This window comes from Pezoporus flaviventris, unplaced genomic scaffold (assembly GCF_033815535.1).
Source record: "Pezoporus flaviventris isolate CSIRO_AGI_PZ_B2104156 unplaced genomic scaffold, CSIRO_AGI_Pfla_v1 ptg000078l, whole genome shotgun sequence".
Taxonomy (NCBI): Eukaryota; Metazoa; Chordata; class Aves; order Psittaciformes; family Psittacidae; genus Pezoporus; species Pezoporus flaviventris.
In genome coordinates this window covers 15,595,431-15,616,643 of record NW_026892626.1, presented here as the reverse complement: position 1 = coordinate 15,616,643, position 21,213 = coordinate 15,595,431, and the positions used below count along the sequence as shown (strand labels likewise).

At 42.8% G+C, this 21,213-nt stretch overlaps 1 protein-coding gene across 2 annotated transcripts in view; it reads right to left on the bottom strand.

Annotated features, from left to right (window-relative positions):
- The window catches only part of FOXK1 (forkhead box K1), a 48,207-nt gene that overhangs the window by 10,023 nt on the left and 16,971 nt on the right, over positions 1-21,213 (bottom strand). For both annotated transcript variants that reach the window (XM_061473597.1, XM_061473598.1), the window contains exons 2-3: positions 11,342-11,539; positions 866-1,022 (exon numbers count right to left, since the gene is read on the bottom strand). In XM_061473597.1, the coding sequence (XP_061329581.1) occupies positions 866-1,022; positions 11,342-11,539 (355 nt within the window). The remainder of the gene's footprint in view (positions 1-865; positions 1,023-11,341; positions 11,540-21,213) is intronic.

Sequence of the window (21,213 nt, the reverse complement as noted above, 5' to 3'; positions counted from 1 at the left end):
CAGCTTTCAGTGTTAATGAAACTAAAGCCTTCAATTCTGCCCAGCTACAACTACACTCTGCTAGGAAGGTTTCATGCAAGCCTGCTATCAGTTCTCCTCCTAGCAACAAGCTCGATATGAAACTAGATCCCGTCCCTTCCCCTCTCCAGCAGCATTTGTTTCATTCTAAGAACTGTAATTTGTTTGCCAGATCTCATATTCCCAGCTCTTCATATTACTCCATCAAGAAAAGCGCTTCTTGTCTCAAGGGAGAATTCAAGCTACAAAATAAGCCATCCAGTATTGTGCTCCTCCACCCAGTCCCAAATCAGGTGGTTTTGGATCTAAACCTTTAACTTTGATCTGAAGATCAGCTTACCAGAATAAAATTTTATCATTATAACTAAGTTATGTTTTAATCTAAATTCCATTTGTTACTCTCCTCATTTAATGCTTGCTTGACAGGCCTGCATGTTTGTTTTAAAGTCAGACTACAGATTTCTCATGGCAAAGATCTGGTTTCTTCCTCTGCTTCCCCTTCCTCCAACTGTGTTTTGCAAAATACCATTAATTAAAAGGCAAAACCAAGACTCTGGATTTTACTGCACCTCTTTATGGGTTCTTGATTTATCAAACAAGCAAAAAGAAATTCTTCTTCCTTAACCATTTTAGTCAATGACTTGCATACAGTTTGGGCAGCTAAGGAAGCAGATTCATCCTCTACCACTATTAAGACAGTGGTTTGAGGGCATGGTCTCAAAAACCTGGAGGATACTGTACACAGCACCCTTAGACCCCTTTTAACTATATCCACCACTGGCAACAAAGTCCAGATCTTAATAATCCTCCCCGTGAGCAATGCTGGGTAAGTTAAGTTGCTTTGAACCTTTGGGCTGTCCCCGCCAGATGCATCTGCCTGCTGTTCCGATGCTGCTTTTGCAGCATACTCTGCTGCCAGCTGCAGATCTGAGGTAATGTTGTGAACAAAGCGATATCCTGAGGATCCAGCACCACGTGGACTGGCCGGGCAGGAATTGGGAACACTGGAGAAACAAGAAGAAAATAGAGTTGTTACTTCATTTATTAACAAGACACATAGTTCTTACTCTGAAGTACAGTAAAGCTCCCACGTCACTGAGAAGCAGATATGTACTAGACTTATTTTTATCCCTGTGGCTTATCCAAAGCCCAGACAGATTGAGAAAATAAAGGCAGAGATAAAACTGGAATTCCTACAAAGTCCGGACACCCCTCCCACCACACACTTTCTGCAATCACAAGACAGCAGAGTCCCAAAGTATTAAACAATTCCTCTGTGTTTAGAGAAGCACTTCAAGCTATGTGAAACTTCCAACAACATACACTCTATCAGGGATGGGTACAGAGCTTGGTATTATAAACTGTGAATGAACAACACACCACTCTCCTTATAAGACTGGTAATATTTAGTCAATCCTCCTAACAGATACAGGCTGTGTTGTTTTACACTACTGTAGTTGAAGCATTCAGTGCAGGCACCTGTCATGAAGGTCACTGTCCAAAACAGCACTTGAGCTTCGTAAGATCACACACTGATCAGTGCCACACTGTTCACCAGTACACAAATGAAGCTGGAAGAAGGGAAATGCAAACGCTCCCAATAGCATCCAATGCAGAGGGTAGCTCACTCACCAGCTCTGGCTAGCACAGAGAAGCCATTCAAAGTGGCAGGGCCACCACAAGATGGCATTACAGGAACAACAACCGAGCAGCAAAGCTCTGCTAGAGCTCATAAAAAGCTACAAACAAATGAAAGGTGGCTATAATTTGCAGCACCACTCAGGCACACAGAAGTGAGCTTCAAGATGGGAACTAATCAGAAGGGCTTGTCTAGGGATCACACATCCTTCATTTGCAGAGTTGAAAGGATGGGAGGAGAGGAACGAGTCTGGGAATCTGATGTTCCCTTTCTCTGTCCTGTGCTGTCCAGCAATGAGGGGTAAAACACCAGAGCCGAATGACACACAGCCAAATCCCAGGATTACATATGTCTTCTACATAAGAGCAGAGAAACAAGGAACAAGAAAGGAAAACAATACCCATATGATTTACGTAGCAAAACAAGCAGCTCGAATGGCAGGAAAAGATGCAAACTGAAGCCCACAGCTGGGAACCAGGATTCAGTACAAGTGGCATAAACAATCCTCTTATCAGTCAAACACTCAATAGCAGTGCTAACCCTGACACAGATCAATGCAGTAACTGACACTCATTAGAAGACTACTGAATGCTGCATGAAGAAGCGGAACATGATCCCTTCCTCCAAAAGGGGACTGTCTAAATAGCTTCCCCACACACACATACACATGAAGACAGACAGGAAACTGTGAGACAGCCCTTATTTGTTCAATGGGCAATACCTTCAGCACATAAGCAATCTGACAGTGTAAGCAATGACCAGTTTTTGCCACAGTCCAGCCTGTAAACTGAGAAATACTGCTTCTCCTTGCAGTGTCTCTGCAAATGGCTGCAGTGCTGAGCTCAGCAAAACCCAGACTGGTTTCTTTTAAAAGAGAGTTATAGGATGGGGGCCAGAGGAGGAAGAAAAGGCAGCACAAATACCCAGCCACAACAAACCCTTGCAACAGAAAACCCGTTTTCCTTATAAGAGAGATATGCAAAGTGGGGCACAGCACCTGGTAACCCTTTCAGCAATAGTCTTTGGCACGAACGGGTGATGCAGAAGCGCAGCAGGAGGGTGCACAATACATGATGTTGATGAGCCCATATGTATAAATCTCCCTTTGCTAGAGATAAAGGCATTTCAAAATGTCTTTCAAAAATCAGAAACCTGTTCATGCAGGAAAATGAATCAAAGTTTGCTATTCCACGCTCTGAGCCTGCTCTGGAAGTGGCTAATGCTAAACCACAGAAGACACTCTTGATGTCTTAGCATTCACATGGGAGCTAGTGTGAATTTAATTATTCTGCTGTCACTTTTCAATAGCTTCTCCACATACACACTTCTTCTAATGTGTACATAATTACAAATGAAAGCCATTTCCATACATGAAACAATGACAAAGCAACAACACAGCCATTCTTTTTATCTTTGTGTTTGGCACCCGAGCATTTATTGTAACACAAGGACTAGGAATGGAACCGGATGAAACGGAGTTGTCCCATTTTCTTCTTTGTCTGCAGAAATACATGAACAGCAAACCACAGACAGCAGCCAAAATTCAGGTCAAAGATATGGAAGAGAAGCTCTTCAGTAAACCCATGCTCTGCAAAGACCTGTGTTTCTTTAGGTTTTTAATAAACTAGCATGGCTTCAAAGATTACCTCATGCAATTCAGATATAAGAATTGATTTGTTTCTTCAAGATCAGCAGAGCAAGTAGTTCAGCTTTTAGTGTTCAAATCTCAGCTTCTGAGTCTGATAATGAGTTTTAAGTATGATCTGTGATCTCTTGCCCTTTTTATTTAATTAGAAAAACCAAAGGGAAAACCCCTTACCCTGCAGGGCTGTGATTCTCCTGAGTGCTGGCAAAGCCCCTCCAACCTGAAGTGGTGTTAACTTTAAGCCTCTTCCAGTAGATAGTCACTGAAGAACATGACAGTGCCCTAAAGGAGCAGCTATCCCCTGGGACACCCACAGCAGCATCTGAAGATTTGGAAGAGGTATTATTCTTTTAGCAGAATGAAGCACTTTTGTCCAGGTAGACCTGCTTCCTTTCAGCCTGGGTCAATGATCAAATCAAGAGACACAGGCACAGAACAAGCAACACGAACAGGGTAAACACGTGCTGTTAAGTGTTCAAGCTCTCAGTCAATCACCAGAGCTGCTCTTCAGAGAGAAGGGAGAAAGAGCTGAATACTGGAAAAAACCAAGGGGACACAATCTGTCTTGCTCCCCACTGTCCCCAACAGGGACAGGAGGAGTGAAGAAACAGTTTTACTAAAAATACCCCTCTGAGGGTTAAGTTAAAATTAAACATTAATGCAGTCAAAAGAAAACAAGCAAACACAATGCAGTGACATCAGTTTCCTGGAGTTCCTGGAATTCTCCTCGCCACCCAGATCTGGGGGCTGGCTGGGGATGCTTGCATGCACTCACACCCCCTTGAAAAATATTATGGAACAAAAAAGACTTTTCCCTGCAAGCACCTGTTTGTGCCATAAACCAAAAATGGTGTGGGGACAGTGATTACGATTTGTTGGACATTAACAGGGCACCGATACTTGGCAATAACTTGATCCATTTTGATATTATAACCTAAAAGCATAGCTAGGTCTGCAATTTCCCCAGCTCTCAGACATCCTTAACTTAGATTGTGATCCACGCTTAATGTCCATACAGGCAATCTTAGCTTACAAGCAATCCAAGCTAATTTGGGTTATGCTCATCTACCACAGAAGAAAGCATTTTGGAGAGGAAGCAAGCGTTTCATACCACTGAAAAACACACACAGCATGTAAGCAAACCTGCTGCAGTTACCCACAGTCTTAATCCGGTGGGCACCATGGTTAATGCCTCATTTTCCAGAGATCTTTGACACCCACTGAGGATTCAGCATCTTAACTTCAAGCACTGACTGCAGCCAGCCACTGAGCCACAGTTCCCCAAATACCACGCTGAGACTCGGCTTTAGAAGCTGACTACAACCACGTGCAGTATCATATCAGTCCTTTGCAGCATGTTTTCCATTTAATATTTAACTCTTCTTCAGCTGGAAGGCCAGAAAGATGAGGGCTGAATGCAGTGTCTGCAATACATTCACCCATGTAAAGGGCAGAATGCCTTTTAAACACAGGGTTTAACTTCTGGCTAGTGAGAACATAACAGGTCTTTGTAGCATCACAATTCACTTTCAACTCCTGCCAACAAGAATCCAGCCTCTTAAGTTCACAGCACTTGCTAGCAACAACAATTAAATCTTTAAATGCCAGCTGCTGAAGAATATGTGCAACTTACTGCATTGATTTTGGACATTCCAGCCGAAGTTTGCTTCGACTAAAGAATCAAAAATGGGGTGCAGCACTGTGTGCACGGTGAGTCCATACCGAGGACACTGTGTTGCTTGTCTCTTCTCATTTCAATAAAAAAGGATACAGCAGATCCAGGGAAGGTACTGATGGGATCACTAGGATCAGCAGAGATACAGAACAGATTCCATACAGGAACAGTTTTAAGACAGAAACTGAGGCACAAGGTAGCAAAGCCTATAAAAACAAAGCCAAGAGGTGTTCAGCTCCTGACCTCTTCCAATAGAAGAGATGGTGAACACAAAATGGAGCTAAGTAGCATGTCCAAACCAAGAGAAAGTGCTTCTACGCTTGCAATTACATACAGCATGTGCAATAACATGCTGTAAGACAGGGCTGATGCTAAAAGGCTATGTGAATACAGAAGGCTATTATACAAGGTCTGGGGGAAAGGAGGAAGACAAGGAATCCATCAGGGGCTTTATTAAACAGATGGTCAGGAAGTCCCTGCTCTGAAGCAGTCCTTGATCCAAGAAAATGGTGGAGGAAAACTGCACATGGGTTACCATTACTCTGTCTTTTCTGTGCTCTTATACTACCCCAAAGACACTTATCTGACGCAGAATACTGTGCTAGAGGGATCTGTTGCCTGAGCACATAGAGAGATCCACATGTGAAGACCTCCAGACGCTCTCAATACAGACCACATTTTACAGACTGGGGGAAAACCAATATAAAATAATGAAGCAACAAGTGGTTAAATGATTTATTTATGGTCATATTACAAGTCTATGAACATGCTGGGAACAGAAACACTCCCAAACTCCAGTGCCAATTTCCCCAGAAGGAGAGGCAGTGGAAGAATGCAAGAAAGTTGCTCTATTACTTAATTTCATTCTTTTCCATAAAGAAAGGTATCTGTAGGGATCAAGCTAGAAAGGCTTAGTTTAAGCCAGGTATATGAATAAAACACCTATCCTCTTTATGACGAAAAGGAAAGATAACCTGGGATCCCATATAAAATTGGTCCCCTGATGTGCAGTCTGCACTGCTGAAGAGGAAAAATCCAGCTTTTCAACTCTGTGGGTTAGGATTTGGTATGTACATGGGTGCTGCCTTTGAAAAATGCCCAAATGCACATTTGTGAAGCAGGTACAAGACACTCAGCAGTGGCAGGAGTTACAAGCACAGCAATAATGCCAATACACAGATTTCTGTCTGAATAGGCAATTTTTTAAAGCACCTATGGAGTACAAAGGGAGAATCCCCATTTCTTAACATCTTAGCCACCAGCCTCCTCCTCAAATGCAAGTTGGAAGCGTGTTGCCAGGCACACGAAAGACAATGGCTAAAGAAACACAGCAAACCTCAAACTACCTCTATATTGCATTTCGTAAGCCTGCAAAAAGGGGCACCAAAAGATACAGGGACGCTCTTTACGTGCAATCAGCAAGAATGAGGTCAAAGTACAACACTTCAGCTTGCAAAACAAGCATTTCCACGATACACCAATCAGCAATAACGGGTGAGAATTCTCTGCTGCTCTTTCCTTCCCCCGCCTAGCCCCAAAATCGTAACTCAAAGAAAGGCAAGTCCTTGCACGTTGCATGCTTCAGACAGGTTTCAGAAACAATCACAAGTGGTGAGACTGCCAAACCAAGCTGGATTTTGATGTGAAAGGAGAAATCTGAGCACTACCCTGCCTGCTTAAAGCTGAAACAAACCCAAAGCTGTCGAACAAGCCACAGGGAAAGTTAACTATCTGCAGAAGTTGAATCTCTTGTTACTTGTCTGTGCTCCAGTGGTTCCTCTCTTCAAAAGGAAGTGAGCTCACTCCAACTGTGCACTGAATGAACATTTTATAGTGGTCAGGGGAAGTGCTTGTGTAGCTGGTGACATCTGCAACCCTTTCTCTAGCACATGGCTTGGCACATCTCCTCTAGCACATGGTCCATTATCTGAAATAAACATGCGTAGGAACTCCCAAGCCCGGTACAGGTTGCTGCTCTTTCTTACATGATGTATATGCATCACACTTAGTTGGCTTGTGGTTTGGAGACAAGGGTGATTAAAAATAATCACTGGGCTGTCCAACTGTGGGAGTTACCCGAGCTGTGTATTCAGCCCAAATGCAGGAAGTAATGTATAACCCAGACAATGCAAAAGAGCCTGTAAAAAAACCTGCCTTGGAGCTCTTCACGGGCTTTTGCAGTTAAATGGCTAATAGTGCTATAGGAAGAAGGAAAGCCTGAATGAAACAGAGCAGGCGATACCTATGCATCCTATTCCGGTGACTGAATGCAGCCACTGAAGTCAGGGTTCATTCAGTTTCCCACTACATACGTTCAGAGGAAATGGTTAAGTCCAGAGTAAATCCCAAGTGATCTGAAGCAGTGTTGTATGGCTGTCCTGGAGCCTATTAAAATGCACTCCCTTTTCCTAAGCCAAGCCTGAATCAAAACAGAGCCAGCATTTGCACATCTACCCTAACATGGCTCACACACACTCTTCTGTCATGCTTTACAGAATAAAAGCCCAATATATAATTTATCTACTACACACTCTTGGAAAATAGTAATTACACTATAGATGCATAAAAATCAGTCAATGAATTTAAATGACCTGTTAAAGGCCACAGAACAAGTTGGTGGCTAAGCCAAGATAACTGCAATTACCTCAAGTAATCCACTATCAGAGCATGCAATACATTACTGAACTAATTTTGCCTAGTGGAAGTAAGGAAAAAAATGAAATAAAGAGTAAAGAGTTTGAAGAGTACAGCTTATGAAACCATGGCAATTCAGCTCACATCTTCTGGTTTACTAATCAAGCTTATAAGACAAAAGAGCAGAAGGATGCCAGCTGAACTTTCATTATTCATACCATTAATTTCATTGTAAACTAGATATCGACCCTTCTAGTAATGGTGGAACATGGGCAGGTACATGAAGTACTAAGAGTTAAAATACACATTTGTGGGCACACATGAACATGTACCAGTGTAGCATTAACACAGAACCTCACCAGACACTTCTCAAGCATTGGTTCTCATAGGGCTCTAAGGGCTCTTCCTCCTACATGCCACCATTATTTCTTTTATTGATAAAGACTGTATGTGAGCTAACTATCCATGCCCTTGCAGTGAAAAACCAAACAAGCACAAGACAGAGTGTTCAAGCCCACAATCATTTTGGTGCAGAGATAAGCCAGAAGTAGCAGCTGTGAAATATGAATAACGATACTGACCTCCATAGTGCAGCATTTAGTATTTCTTTGTTGCAGCTTTTTAAATATATATAGATCAGTGAGAACATAATTGCTATTTAGAACAGGGAAGCATGCACAGAGAAATAATTTCATTTTCATAAATACCCCAACCCTGAGGTGCAGTGCTGGAGAGATGCTTTTGTGGAAAACCGAGTTAAGTTACTACTACAGGGTCATTAACACCAATTGGAAGATAATAAAAGGCAAACTAAACACTGTAAATCTGAACTCCAACTCAGCATGACTCTGAGACCAGGAAAAGTCTCCTGCATCACACGTTGTCTATGTGGATCTCGTTATAATCCAAGCACGAGCTACTCTGGGGACTAAATTGCAACATATACATGGAGTCACATTCAAGTAGGCATTGTGGCCCTACAGCAAAACCCAGCAAAGTGAAGTGTTTGTAGCATAGGTGAGGAACTTCACGTCACCAGTGTCACTCACAGAGGATCCTCCAAATGCAAGCTGCACAACCTTAAAGCCATGTATCAGAAGAGTGTCCCCTTAACACCTCAAACTGTGAATCATTTATATGTCCCAACAGGCAGAGCTGAATTTAACCACAGTACGTGTGGTTTTCACTCAGCTTTTCAATGCCTTGAATCTACTGAGATTTGGTGCTACTCTGCCCTTTCTTATGTTGTGTAAAATGCCAGGCTGCTTCTACTGACTTCTTACAGCCACAGTGGCCTCTTCCTTTTTGGAACATGCCTGTCTTTTCTTAAAAGGAATTCTGAACTCAAAGCAGGAAGAAATAAGCCATGCCTGTGTGTAAGCCTCACAGCACGCTGCCAGCCAACGTTTTCCCTTAAAGCTGTACAACAGCATTCAAACCACATCTCCAAACGGCCCCTCCTGCAGAGGAAACACCTAGCTGAGAAAACAGTGGATGCATTTCTCCCTAGGAGTAAGCAGGAATCTCGCTTTGCAAAGCTGCTGAGGGTGGCCGGCTTGGTTTTGTTTAACTAAAGCTCATTCCCTCTCGAGGCGTGCACTTTGCAGAGGGAAAATAAATAGGCTGGAAGAAAAAAAAATCCCCCAGAAGCTTGCAGGGGGGACCCCGCAGGGCAGCAAGCTGCAATGTAAACAGGGAGGCAGCGCAGCGCAGGGCTGCGGGTCAGGAGGGCAGGGCTGGAGCGGGCGGTGGAAGCGCAGGTACAGCCCCTGCCCCGCAGTGGGGCGGAGGCAGGAAAAGGGGCCAGGAGCAGCTTTCCAAAAAGGAAATTTCACCCTGTCCAGGATTTCCAAACTGCAATAATTTTCCATGGGCCAATCAGGGAGGAGCGAGGCAAACGGACCAAATTAGGAAAGTAAATACTAGAAGGGGGAGAGGGAGGAGAGCCCAGCTCTGAAACCTCCTCCCAGAGCCAGCCATGGGAGTATGGGTCCCATGCTGAACCCCAGCCAGCCCTGCCCCTGGGAAAAGGGAGGGGACACTGTGACAGCCTCACCCACTACTGCAAAGCCACCGAGAAGGCAGAGAGCTGCCCTGAAAGCCAGAATGCACAGCTATGTGCTCCCTGGAGAGCGTTTTCCTTCTCGGGCAGAAACACCCAAATCACTTCCCAGCGCCTGGCCCACAGAATGTAAGAGCTGCAAGACCCTGCCGGGGGAGAGGGAATGGTTGAAGGGGCCGAGCAGAGATGTTTACAAATGTGTCAGCCCCTCCTCTGCAAGAGGAACTCAGAAATGAAAGGGGTTTGGCAAGTGAAACCTCAGATGTCTTTTGAGGTTTTCTAGACTTGGCTGGATTAGCTTCTGCTCAAGACAAACGGATGCAATCATTAATCATTCTTAGTAAACACTCTGTTAGGGGCTGAGCACAATTCAACACTACTATTTCCACTTTCTCCTTATGCAAAAGAAACATTCTCGGGGAGTCAAATATCAGCTGCAGGCATATGCCAGAGTCAAAAGATACAGCCTGTGTTAGTAACAGAAACCACACTGTACTGCTGCTTTGCGCAAGATGACTGAATGGAAACTAACTACCATATGTTGGCAAAGAAACCATCCCCCTCCCCTCCCAGCAACAAGCTTCATCTAAAAAGAGAAGGTTAAATATAAACTAAAAGCAGTGCCTGAACAGAGGACTAAAACCACAGCTACCTCCAGCCCCCTCTTTCTAGAATATCTGCACTGCACATCTGTGCAGCTCTGCAAGACAGGCGGAAAAACCCAAACAAGCAAGCGCCTGCAAATCTATGCAAACCCAAACTGGCTTCATTGTGACACTGAAGTCGTTTTCAGCCACATATATTTGAATACTATTCACTGAATTAGTGCTGTCAGAAGCTGTTTATTACATCTTTTTATAGATGGCCAGACAAGAAAACAAACCAAAAGGCTATTACTGTTACCAGCTACACTCTTGCTATTTATAAGGCCTGAAAATTTTAAACCTCTCATGCATCATCCTATACACCAGGAGTCTGTTTTACTTTATAAAATATATTATACTTCAGGCCGCAGCTTTAATGTTAAAAGAGATTAAACTGCAACTCCATAGCATCAATTCTTTGCTGAGAAAGAAAGAGAAAATATTCCAGGCAGTAACTCAATGGTCAGGTTATTTCCACCGCACGTTCATGAATCAGATAATTTACAAAACAGGATGCTCACACAGATGTACATTCAGATTGCTACAGCCCCTCAGTACATGGTCAGCATCCTACCCCCATTTCCTTCTATTCCCAGGAAACCACGTGCCAATCGCCACCCTAACTTCAGATAACACCAGCACCACCCAGCAACAACAGAATATTATTGAGATAAAAATAAAACAGGCGGTCCTAACATAGAAAGTATTTGCCTGCTTTCTCTTCTCCAGGCATATAGGTAGCTCCTGATAGATATTTCTAATTCCGTTGCCAAAGATAGACTAGTAACTCTATAGTGTGAAACTAACACTAAAGTTCCCCCCCTGAACCCTGCAAGCTCTTAAACAAAACCCTTGTGCCCTATTTCAAGCCACCATGACACCATTTTAGCACTCTCCCATCTTCTGAACAGATTTTTCTGAGCTAGCTATTTTTAATGGGGTATTTCATGCACCAAGTATACCAAACAAAAGCGGGCTGACAGACTGAAGTCAGAGAACACACTTTGGATAGTTAACATCTTACCTGATAGTGCCTGTGGGGGACGGGAGGGGACTGACCATGCTCCGGAGATCCGGCTCCGGGATGTGGATCTTCAGAGGTGATATTTGAGGGTAAAGTGGCCGAAGGGGAGGTGATGAGGCTTCCTCTTTTGCTTCCTCTTTATGGTATAAAGATGTGAACTGGATCTTTATAACCGTGCTAGGGAATCGGAAAGTACATCTGTAAGGGAAAGAAAGGGAAAAGTCAGTTTCACACATAATAATGAATATATAAGTGTTTCTGCATGCAACTGGTGAACCATGAATTCATTAAATCATTCCTAGCACAGAAGTCCACCATTCTCTATAGCATCTTTCTGCTCAGTGTCCTGTGCAGAATCACTGATCATTCATAGATCTCTGTATCATAGTGTCATGTATCACTAGTGATGAGATGCAAGCTGAAGGTTTGAGTAAGTTAAGTGATTTCCCCAAGGCCATGTATTCAATCAGTGACTAAGCAACATGCAGAACTATAGTGACAAACTCTTGGGTTCCTGCTATATCAAGGACTAGGATTCATCTTTTATTAGCTCCCTGCACATAACTCAGGAAGATACAAGTTACTAGAAAGTATTAAACCACAAGCAACATTGAGTACCAGAGCTATAAAATCCAGACAGCAACAAACAGCCTCCAGGTAAGACCAGGCAGCACTATTTAAAGACTGGCCTCTACGTATTGTATAACTAATAGCCATTTATATCTCTGCACATAATGCTACAGGATCATCTAGCAGGTTTCAGATTAAAATACATTAATTTACGACTGCCTCCCTTTAGAACAACATGGGTTATAGCGAACAGGGCCAGAACAGGGTCCCTGCAAGCCTATAGGGCCTAATTTCTTCTCCAAGTAACACTTCTTTCCAATTGTTATGTATGGAAAAACAATAAAAACAAAATCACACATCTCCCAAGTGTGGCCTTCAGGAGATACTGGGAAACTCAAAAGGAAACAAGCACTGACATTTTCCCTATTTGAACTGACAGCTTTCTAATTTATAGCACCTACAACGGGTGCAGGGCTGTAAGAGCAAGTGCTCTGCAATTCTTATTGCACTTTAATTAGACAATCATGTGCAATCAATACAAGCTTTCCAGGGATCACTTCACTGATAAGGTTAAAGAAGCAGGAAATAAAAACCAGGTTTCACTGTGGGAAAGGCTAGCAGAGCACAGTAATTGTGCTGGCTTCTAGCATTTTGCCTACAGAAGGAAACGAAGGGGCACAGGCAGTGTTGTTCTGGCACTGCTTGTGCTAGATTCAATAATGCTAATGGTGCTGCATTATTGGATGCTTCCAGGTAACAGAAAAAGGTAGCAAGCAAGTAAATCTGTGACTATCTCAATGCTATTGAGAGAAATGCAGAGAAATACCCTACTGCAGCTCTAAAACCGCACTCTTTTGCTCTTGGTTCTTCTGCACAAGCTAGTTCTGCTGTAAGGTAATGTTCAGAAGCCTGCTGTGAAGAGTGTAAAATTATCATTCAGGCATAAGAAGCTCATTCCCATCTCCCACCTCATCTCTCAAATGACCTGGCTCAGCATTCAGCGGCTTGGACTCACTATGGCTCTGCTACATACAGCAGGAGTTTGCACATTGCATTTAATTCACTTCAGAGGTCCTGCCACCTGCACTCTTTAACGTATTAAATAAGAACATCATTGCTGGCAATGCAGCCTAATTGTGTTTATCTAACCCTTTGAAACACGGGTCCCTGCAGACTCAATACAGATGCACAACTCCAAACAGTAGTGTCTGTACCTTGCAGTGTCTGCCAGCAGCAGGCACACAGCTTACTGAGATGAACCCGAAACAAGACTGTTGAATCACTCTCTGGATTTTAAGCTTTCATACTGGAACATTGATTTACTTAGAGAAAAGAGTAGAGAATATATAAATTTGCAATAAGCACCACATGGACTGAGGCTCAATACCAGTATGAGCAAAGTTTCATCATTTCTCAAGCCCTTGCTGGGGAAAAGCTGAGCTTGCTTTCACAGAGGAATGGAATTCTCTGCTGTAACACCTGGTGCTCAGCATTTTTCAACATCTGAGTCAAGGACAAATCAGTCCTTGTTTAACAGTGTTCAGTGCAATCCCAACCTGTTGCTGATCTCAACAGGCCTGACTGCACAGAGCTCTCAGGCAGTTTTGCAGCACTGTTGAGGGCAGAACATCCCCACTGCAGCTTCACACAAGTAAGGAGCTTTATCCCATTGCCACTGAAGTCTTACTGTTCAGGACCCGGTAATGCAAGATCCACATCTACATGTTACTGCTTTCAGCTAATGGTGCAACTAACTCCTCAACCCTACAATACTCTGATGCTGTAACAAGCTTAGATAAGAAAGTGATACCTGTACCCAAAACACTGTGAGACAGTCCCATCAGTCTGTGTGTACAAGCAATCTTAAGAAAATCTGTTACTTTTCCAAAACCATGAGTCAACCTGAAATATTAGGTGTAAGCTAACCAGTAAATGTGCTCAAAAAGCCCATCTACCACTGCTTTTCCTTGAGAGCCTCCCCTAAGCTATCCGATTCAGGCATGTGACTTACCCACAATCTCAGACTGGAACGAAGCGAAACAGGGAGGCTGGGCTGGGCTGACTACACAAGCAAACAATCTGCTGCCTGCTGTGATTTCATTTTTAGAAGGACAGCTTCCCAATCCACTGAAGCACAAGCCAGGACATACAACTCGCTTGCACAGATTATGCTTGCTAGCACGTATATAGCCATTTTGTAAGGAACCAGCCCCAGAAAAATCAGTGTGGATATATGCATGGGTGCTCACAACTTCAGAAGGCTTCTGCAGGCTCATCTCTGCTGGCTTCCGGTATTGACACTGCCTGCAAAGCCAAGGTGGGAGTCATTTATCTGATGTATACTTTTACTGCTGTAAAAACCTGGGACCCAAGAAATGGAAATGCAATGTAAAATAGATTGTAAATTCCTGCAGAACTCCTCCCTGCCCCCAGGGGTGAGAAGGTGCCAGTCTCTACCACAGCCACCACAGTAATGCAGACAGTGACAATGGCACAGCCCAAGACACTGCCTCAAATCAGCATAGATGCACTTACACTGGGGAACTGTGTCAATGAGAAAACACAAAAGCATGATTTCTGAATCATCTTGTCACAGGAAGCTCACTTTTTATTACACTGAACCCGAATGCAATTTTAATGAGCTTTTCTAATTGTTCCCTTAATTAACCTCTTTCAGGCCAAAAGAGGGTAACTCAAATTATATCAGGCAGGCCTGTTTAGGAGAGAGGCACATTAGTGCAGGATTTAAGCCTATGAGAACTATACTTTTAACAGGAGATAAGCAAGACAAGACAGACAACCCAAGCAGAACTAAGCATGCCTTCCTTAAGATGTCCCTGCCCGTGGCAGGAACTAGATAATCTTTAAGGTCCCTTCCAACCCAAACCAGTCTGTGATTCTAAGATTACTGTATGTATTTTGAATTATTTAAAATGACTTATACTATTTGATTCATGTTGCATGATTCCTATCAAAGATGCATAGCAATTACTACTACTGCTTAACACTTCCATCATGAGAAGATCAATCCAGAACTAGAGACTAGACTCAACATAAAAAGCATAATGAAGTTAACCTGTATTTCCAAGGGTACCTAAGAGGCAATTCTAAAGTACCTCTGAAATTTCTAGCTAATTAGAGGGGTAAATTAATGGTCTGCAAAATCTCCTGGTCTTGGTACAGGCAGGAAGCAACCTGTTTCAGTTCCAGAACTGCTCAGTTTTACTTGATAACCTGCTACAGAAACGTACATCCTGCAACCCCTGACCATATAAACCATCTGGGTGGTACTCATACAGTTACAGTATGTTGCATATGTCAGTTCCTTGGGGGAAAGGATTCCCATTTGTCCAGGATGCCTTGAATCAGTGAGAATAGAAAGCTTTCTTTCAGTTGTGTTTAAACACACACACACACACACACACACGCACACACAAACCCCAACCTCCATAAGCTGCATGGAAACAATTCTTGTCTTCTTACATTACAGGCAGGAGAAAGAGAAAAATCACAGTTCACAGACTCCATAAGCCCTCACTGAATGCATGCTGTTATGTACAGAGGAGACCAAGGGGAAGGGAAGGAGTGCACATGCCACATACAGTTACAGTGATATAAAAGATGTTGCTAGAATTTTGTTTGTTTTAAGCAGGACAGATTTTCCAGGAGTTTCCTGGATGAGCTCCTTGCAGAGACAACACAGCACCTGTGCTACTGGGCATCCTTCATGTGGTGAACCAGTGACAGTGACCACAAGCATTTCATTTTCAGACCGTATGTAGATGAAGTGCTAGGAAATGCTAGACTTTACATAAACAGCCACCGCTAAAGCAGAAAAATGGTTAGGTAAAAAAAAAAACACCAACAAAATGATTCCATACCCTGCATAACTGAAAACCAGGCATGTTCTCCCCCTCCTCAAAGTGCCTTTTACTCACATACGCAAAGGAAAAGGAGATGCGTTTGCCTGAACAGTACCATGTTCAATAGAAGCTGTTACAGTCACCAATTTCTTTCTTAGAGCACCCTGAGTGCTGTTTGACACCCAGTGACTTCTGCAAAGATCTGCTGCATAAGAGCAAGAAAAGGCTATTTAAAGATTTTAAAAGAAGACAGGAAACTGGGCTGCATTTATGTTTTTACATTTACACTGTGGGAAACGCAGAGTGTCAAAATGGTGAAAAAGCCAAGGTGAAACATTATTAAAAATATATATATACAAAAATGTACATATAAACCCTAGAATGCTATTTATATATTATGTGATATATATAAACAGAATATTTAATACTGTATGTTCTATATAAACATCATTCCAGTTTATTATGCAAAAGGGAATACCAGAAAAGTAAGTTGGAAGACTGCTACACATGCGCTGTCATCAGCAAGTTGGTACCATCTTTGTCTACTTTATCTTGCCATAATTCATGAAATCCTGTTATTCCTGAACGCTGGGGGTAGAAATACACCAGTAGCATCTGCGTTACAAACAGGGCTGAGATGCAGGTTGAGCAAGAAACATTATAGGAAGAGCATTGTTAAAAATAACACTTTTTGCAATTTGAAACAGTAAAAAAAGGCCCCGGGTTTAAGTCTAAAGAGGTTAAGCATGACTGTCTGCCTTTGCTGCAACTTCCACTTTTTAAACATGCAGATGCTGTTACCTCAAGCTCCGACTCTCAGTGTCTAAATCTTTCCCTCTGCCACTCTGTATTGGCAATAGTGTGGCTAGCAGGATTAGGGATGTGACTGTCCCCCTGTACTCGGCACTGATGAGGCTGCACCTTGAATCCTGTGTTCAGTTCTGGGCCCCTCACTGCAAGAGAGACATTGAGGTGCTGGAGCGGGTCCAGAGAATGGCAACAGAGCTGATGAAGGCTCAAGAGCACAGGTGTGATGAGGAATGGCTGAGGAAACTGGGGTTGTTTAGTCTGGTGGAAAGGAGGCTCAGGGTGGACCTCATCATTCTCTACAAGGACCTGAAAGGAGGTTGTAGTGTGGTGGGTGTTGTGGGTTTTTTTCTCCCAAGCAATAGGACAAGAGGAGGTGGCTTCAGTTGCCCCAGGGGAGGTTTAGATTGCATATTAGGAATAACTTCTTCACCAAAAGGGTTGTCATGCATTGGAACAGGGCACTGGTGGAGACACCATCCCTGGAAGTGTTTAGAAGACATGTAGGTATGGCACCTGAGGACATGGTTTAAGAGTGAAACTAGCAGGTAATGGTTGGATTCAATCATCTTAGAGGTCTTGTCCATGATTCTGTGGTTCTGTGATGAAAGGGGACACCAGCCCAACTGTTAAGGATGAGGCAGTGATCTCTACAATCAGCAAATACCTTGGATTTAGCAAAGGTGGCAGCCAGAGATCTAATTACATCAGCACATGTCATGATGAAACAGAACTGTTATTACTAGCTAAAATTTGACCAAATATGCTCTCAGAAGCCGTTGTAAAAGAAGAAAGTCCCAAACCAGCCCCACACAACAGCTGTTTCTCTGTCCCCTGTAACTTCTGAAACCAATCTGGTTTGTGTTAATTACATACAGTACACTCAGAAGAACACCGTATTATTCCCACACACAGAGCTCCACAAAAACACTGTGTTTCTCAGCACAAGTGAGAATTTGCCATCAATCATCTTTGTCAGGCTATTACCATTACCAGTTATTTCAAGGTACCTGACATGATTTTACCAGAAGGCAAAGTGGATACTTCTCATCCTTTCAGTCAGTGTGCAGGATAAATACCTACATTTCAGGCCATGATCAATGTACAGGTAAGGTCCGTAGCAGCCATTACAGAGAAGTGCCCCAATTACCTCCTGTAACTGGTTTTCTTCATCTTCTGTGATCAGTTAAGGGAAGAATCACATGCCTGCATCTATGAAAAATCAAGTTCCCATTAAATTTTTCCGTAATACTTCGAACCAATCTGAAAGGAGGTGCCTTAGACAACATAAAAGACTGGGAAAATTTAGGCATCAGTGCACCCAATATGAAAAAGATAGTTTGCTTCACTTAACACGTATCTAAGCCCTGAAGGTCTGCCCACAGAGAGATAAGCAAACTGAGACACGGCACAACTGCCTCAGATTCCTGTTTCTTCAAAAACAAGGCTCTGATAATTGCTGTGGCTGCTGCAAAACAGCTGAGCTGGGAACATTTATTGACCAAGGTTTGCTGCTTTGTGATGCTGCACTCTGCCCAGGGAGAGCAATGCTCTTCAGAACTTTGGCTTTCTTACAGCAAGCCTCACTCATTATCCAGCACAAACCAAAACACTCCAACTGCAGAATATTTAGAAGGCTTCCCCTCCGTTTTCATAGCTAAAATAACCAAGACTCTTTTCCAGTCTTCACGCAACTACACTAGACCCTTATTCCCCAATGGGAATAATCATCAGAAGTGTTGTGCTCAAAATGATTATTTTGCTGGAACTAGAGCTGCCTGAAGCAGCAAAGTGGGCAAAAGCCTAGGTAACAAAACCACCTCTCAATCAATTCAAATTGTATTAGTACTCAAATTAGTATTAGTTTGAATGCATGTCATAAAACTGTACAACAAGCCCTGAAAGCTGTGTGAGCTGTCACAGGAAATAAGGTATATTCGCCTCTCCTTTATAATAAAAATCATCCAACATTTCCTGTTCCATTCCCTACCCTAGATTTTTTTTCTTCCCCCCTTAAATAACACTTTGTAAGCAACACCAATAAGAAAACAGTTATATCATCCACTTGGCTAGTGCTGTCTGCATTCCAAATGAAAAAGTTAATTGCACTGAGACTACAGAAGGAAGTCTGGGGGAATGAAGACAAATGCATTTTATTCTCTTAAGTCTAAACACTCATTACAAAACAAGCATGTACCTATCACCATGGCAATTTAAGAGTCAATATAATTCTCTCCTTTACACATCTCTTTAGGCTAGGAGACACAGGCAGCATAACTGCCAGGCTTTTAAGAGTGCTTGGTTCCTTTTAGAGGTTACCACAGTCTTAAAGTACTGAGTTTTCAGCATTTGCTATTTCCCTTTCAGTTGCTTTCCTGATCTAACCAGATTTAACACCAAAATCTTACTGAACGCCTAACCATACAGCCCTTTATTAAACACACATCAGAGAAGCAGCTGTAACGAGATGGTTGGTAAAATCATTTCTTGCATTCATGAAGAGCCAAACAAAAGGGTCTGCAAGTAAATGGTGAAGCCCAAAATCCACATTTGTTCTTCCTGTAATGAATCAACTCAATCTGAAGACAAGCAAGGCAAGTATGTTGCCAGACAGCAGCAGGACAAGGAAATAAACTGCAGAGTTCCCTGAGAAAATGCCTCTGGTGTTATCCACTATTGTTTAATTAGAGGAAAAGCTATAAAAGTCCCCCGTTAGTGTTTTTAACATATGTGAAGGAGAATTAGGTTTAGAAAGTACTGAAATGATCTGCAAATAAAGGACTATAGAGATCTCCATCACTGCTGAAGAGACAGAGCAACCCACTGAAAGGTTTAGTTGTAATTATTCAGTTAGCCACAACATGAGCTTAGATCAGGACTGGTTTCTAACCTCACAGTTACCCTGAGCTCACAAATCACTCGCCCTGCACACTTTGTAACACAATCTAATATACACTGTCATGCTTTGTACATGATACATGTACAAGAAGTACATGTACCAGCTGAGACTGAACCCAATTTGTCTGTGTGCACATGTGAACGAGCTCAGGTTTGAAATAAATACTTGAATTTAAGAGTGGTCCTGCTTCTACTTCATTAATTATTTTCTTCTGCTGGGTGTTTTTGCAGAGGAAGTACCAGCATTCCCCTGTTATGTCACATGCCCAAGCAGCTCAACTCGAGTGTACTGGGGTCCCTGGCATGCACCACTTCTCAGGTATCACACCTGTACTAGAGCTCATGTAAACCTGATCTTACAGAAGGCAAACTCACACTGAAATAAATGAGAATCCCTCATACCCAACTCACTGGAATTAATATTGACTAGCCTGTAATCCCAGATTACTGGAAGGATTTTCTGTCCTTCCACTGAAATGCGTCCAAGTTAGCTGGAAATCTTCCTCTTTCCATGGTCACCCTGACCTGCTGGGATGAGTAACTGCACAACTGGGTAAAATTCTCAGGCTCACATGGACAGCCCACTGGTTTTCCTCTGCCTTAGAAATAATCTCCCTAAAGAGATATCAATTGTGCTCCTCAATCTCATGCAAATTTATTTTAACACAGTCTAAATCTGTTTCTCTGCTTTAAGAGGCATTTCCTTTACCCTCCCCACCATCCCATTCTCTCAGCCATATCCTCTCAATGTCACCCTCATGTCAATGGTACCATCCAGACCACTGCGCAGCAGGTCAAACCAGGTAGCTGAAATAATAATTCACTTCTTTTTTTTGTTGGGACTAAGTTGTCAGGAAGATCAGATCCCTTATCTTGCCATCCACATGGCCGCACAGGCACCAACACTGGGGAGGTGGAGGGGACAAGTGTCAAGCAGAGGAAGGAAAGGAGGAACCAGCAAAAATGTTGCAGATTTATAATAGATTATAAAAAAACCCCAGGGTATGTAACCACAGACTCAGATTTAACATCACATGATCCAAACACTGCCTTCTCCTTTCAGAAAATAAAATGCAATTCATTCATTCTGAGAAAAGCTCTGGCCCTTATCAGGTAAATCACACCAGCCGCTATGATGATGCTCTAAGGCTGGAAATTTTCAGAAGCTCCCAAAACAGAAAAATCATTATATTTGGGGATTCAGCTTAACGATTTCAAACCCCAAGTCCCACAGCTGTATGCTAGAGGACTGAACAAAGACTTTAAAATGCTGTCTGCATTCCAACAAGCGCTTCCTGCAGCCCTGTACCCATGGCAATTCTGCCATAGCAACTGGCAAGGTCACATCTGCAGAAGTGGGTTTGTGGCCATCTCAGATGGGATACACAGGCCCTGCAAAGGTTAGTACCTTTGTGCATCCAGAGTTTATTCACTGATTATCCCAAGAAAGGCAATCACAACAAGATGGCTGAACGAGGAAAATGCTTCAGAAATAGTTAAAATTGCCATTTCTCTTTGTCACAAGCCGTTTCCTTATGCTCCTTGATGCTGTTAAGCTGGAACTGTACACACGGTAAAGGATTTTTTCCCTTAATGAAAGGCATCACAGGTTGCACTGTGATTTGCCTAACACTGCATATTACTGTGTTTAAAATGAGGTTTCCAACACAGCCAGACAAGATTTCAGATGGGCAAAGAGCGTGTGCAGGCAAGTGTATCTATTTAAAACAAATA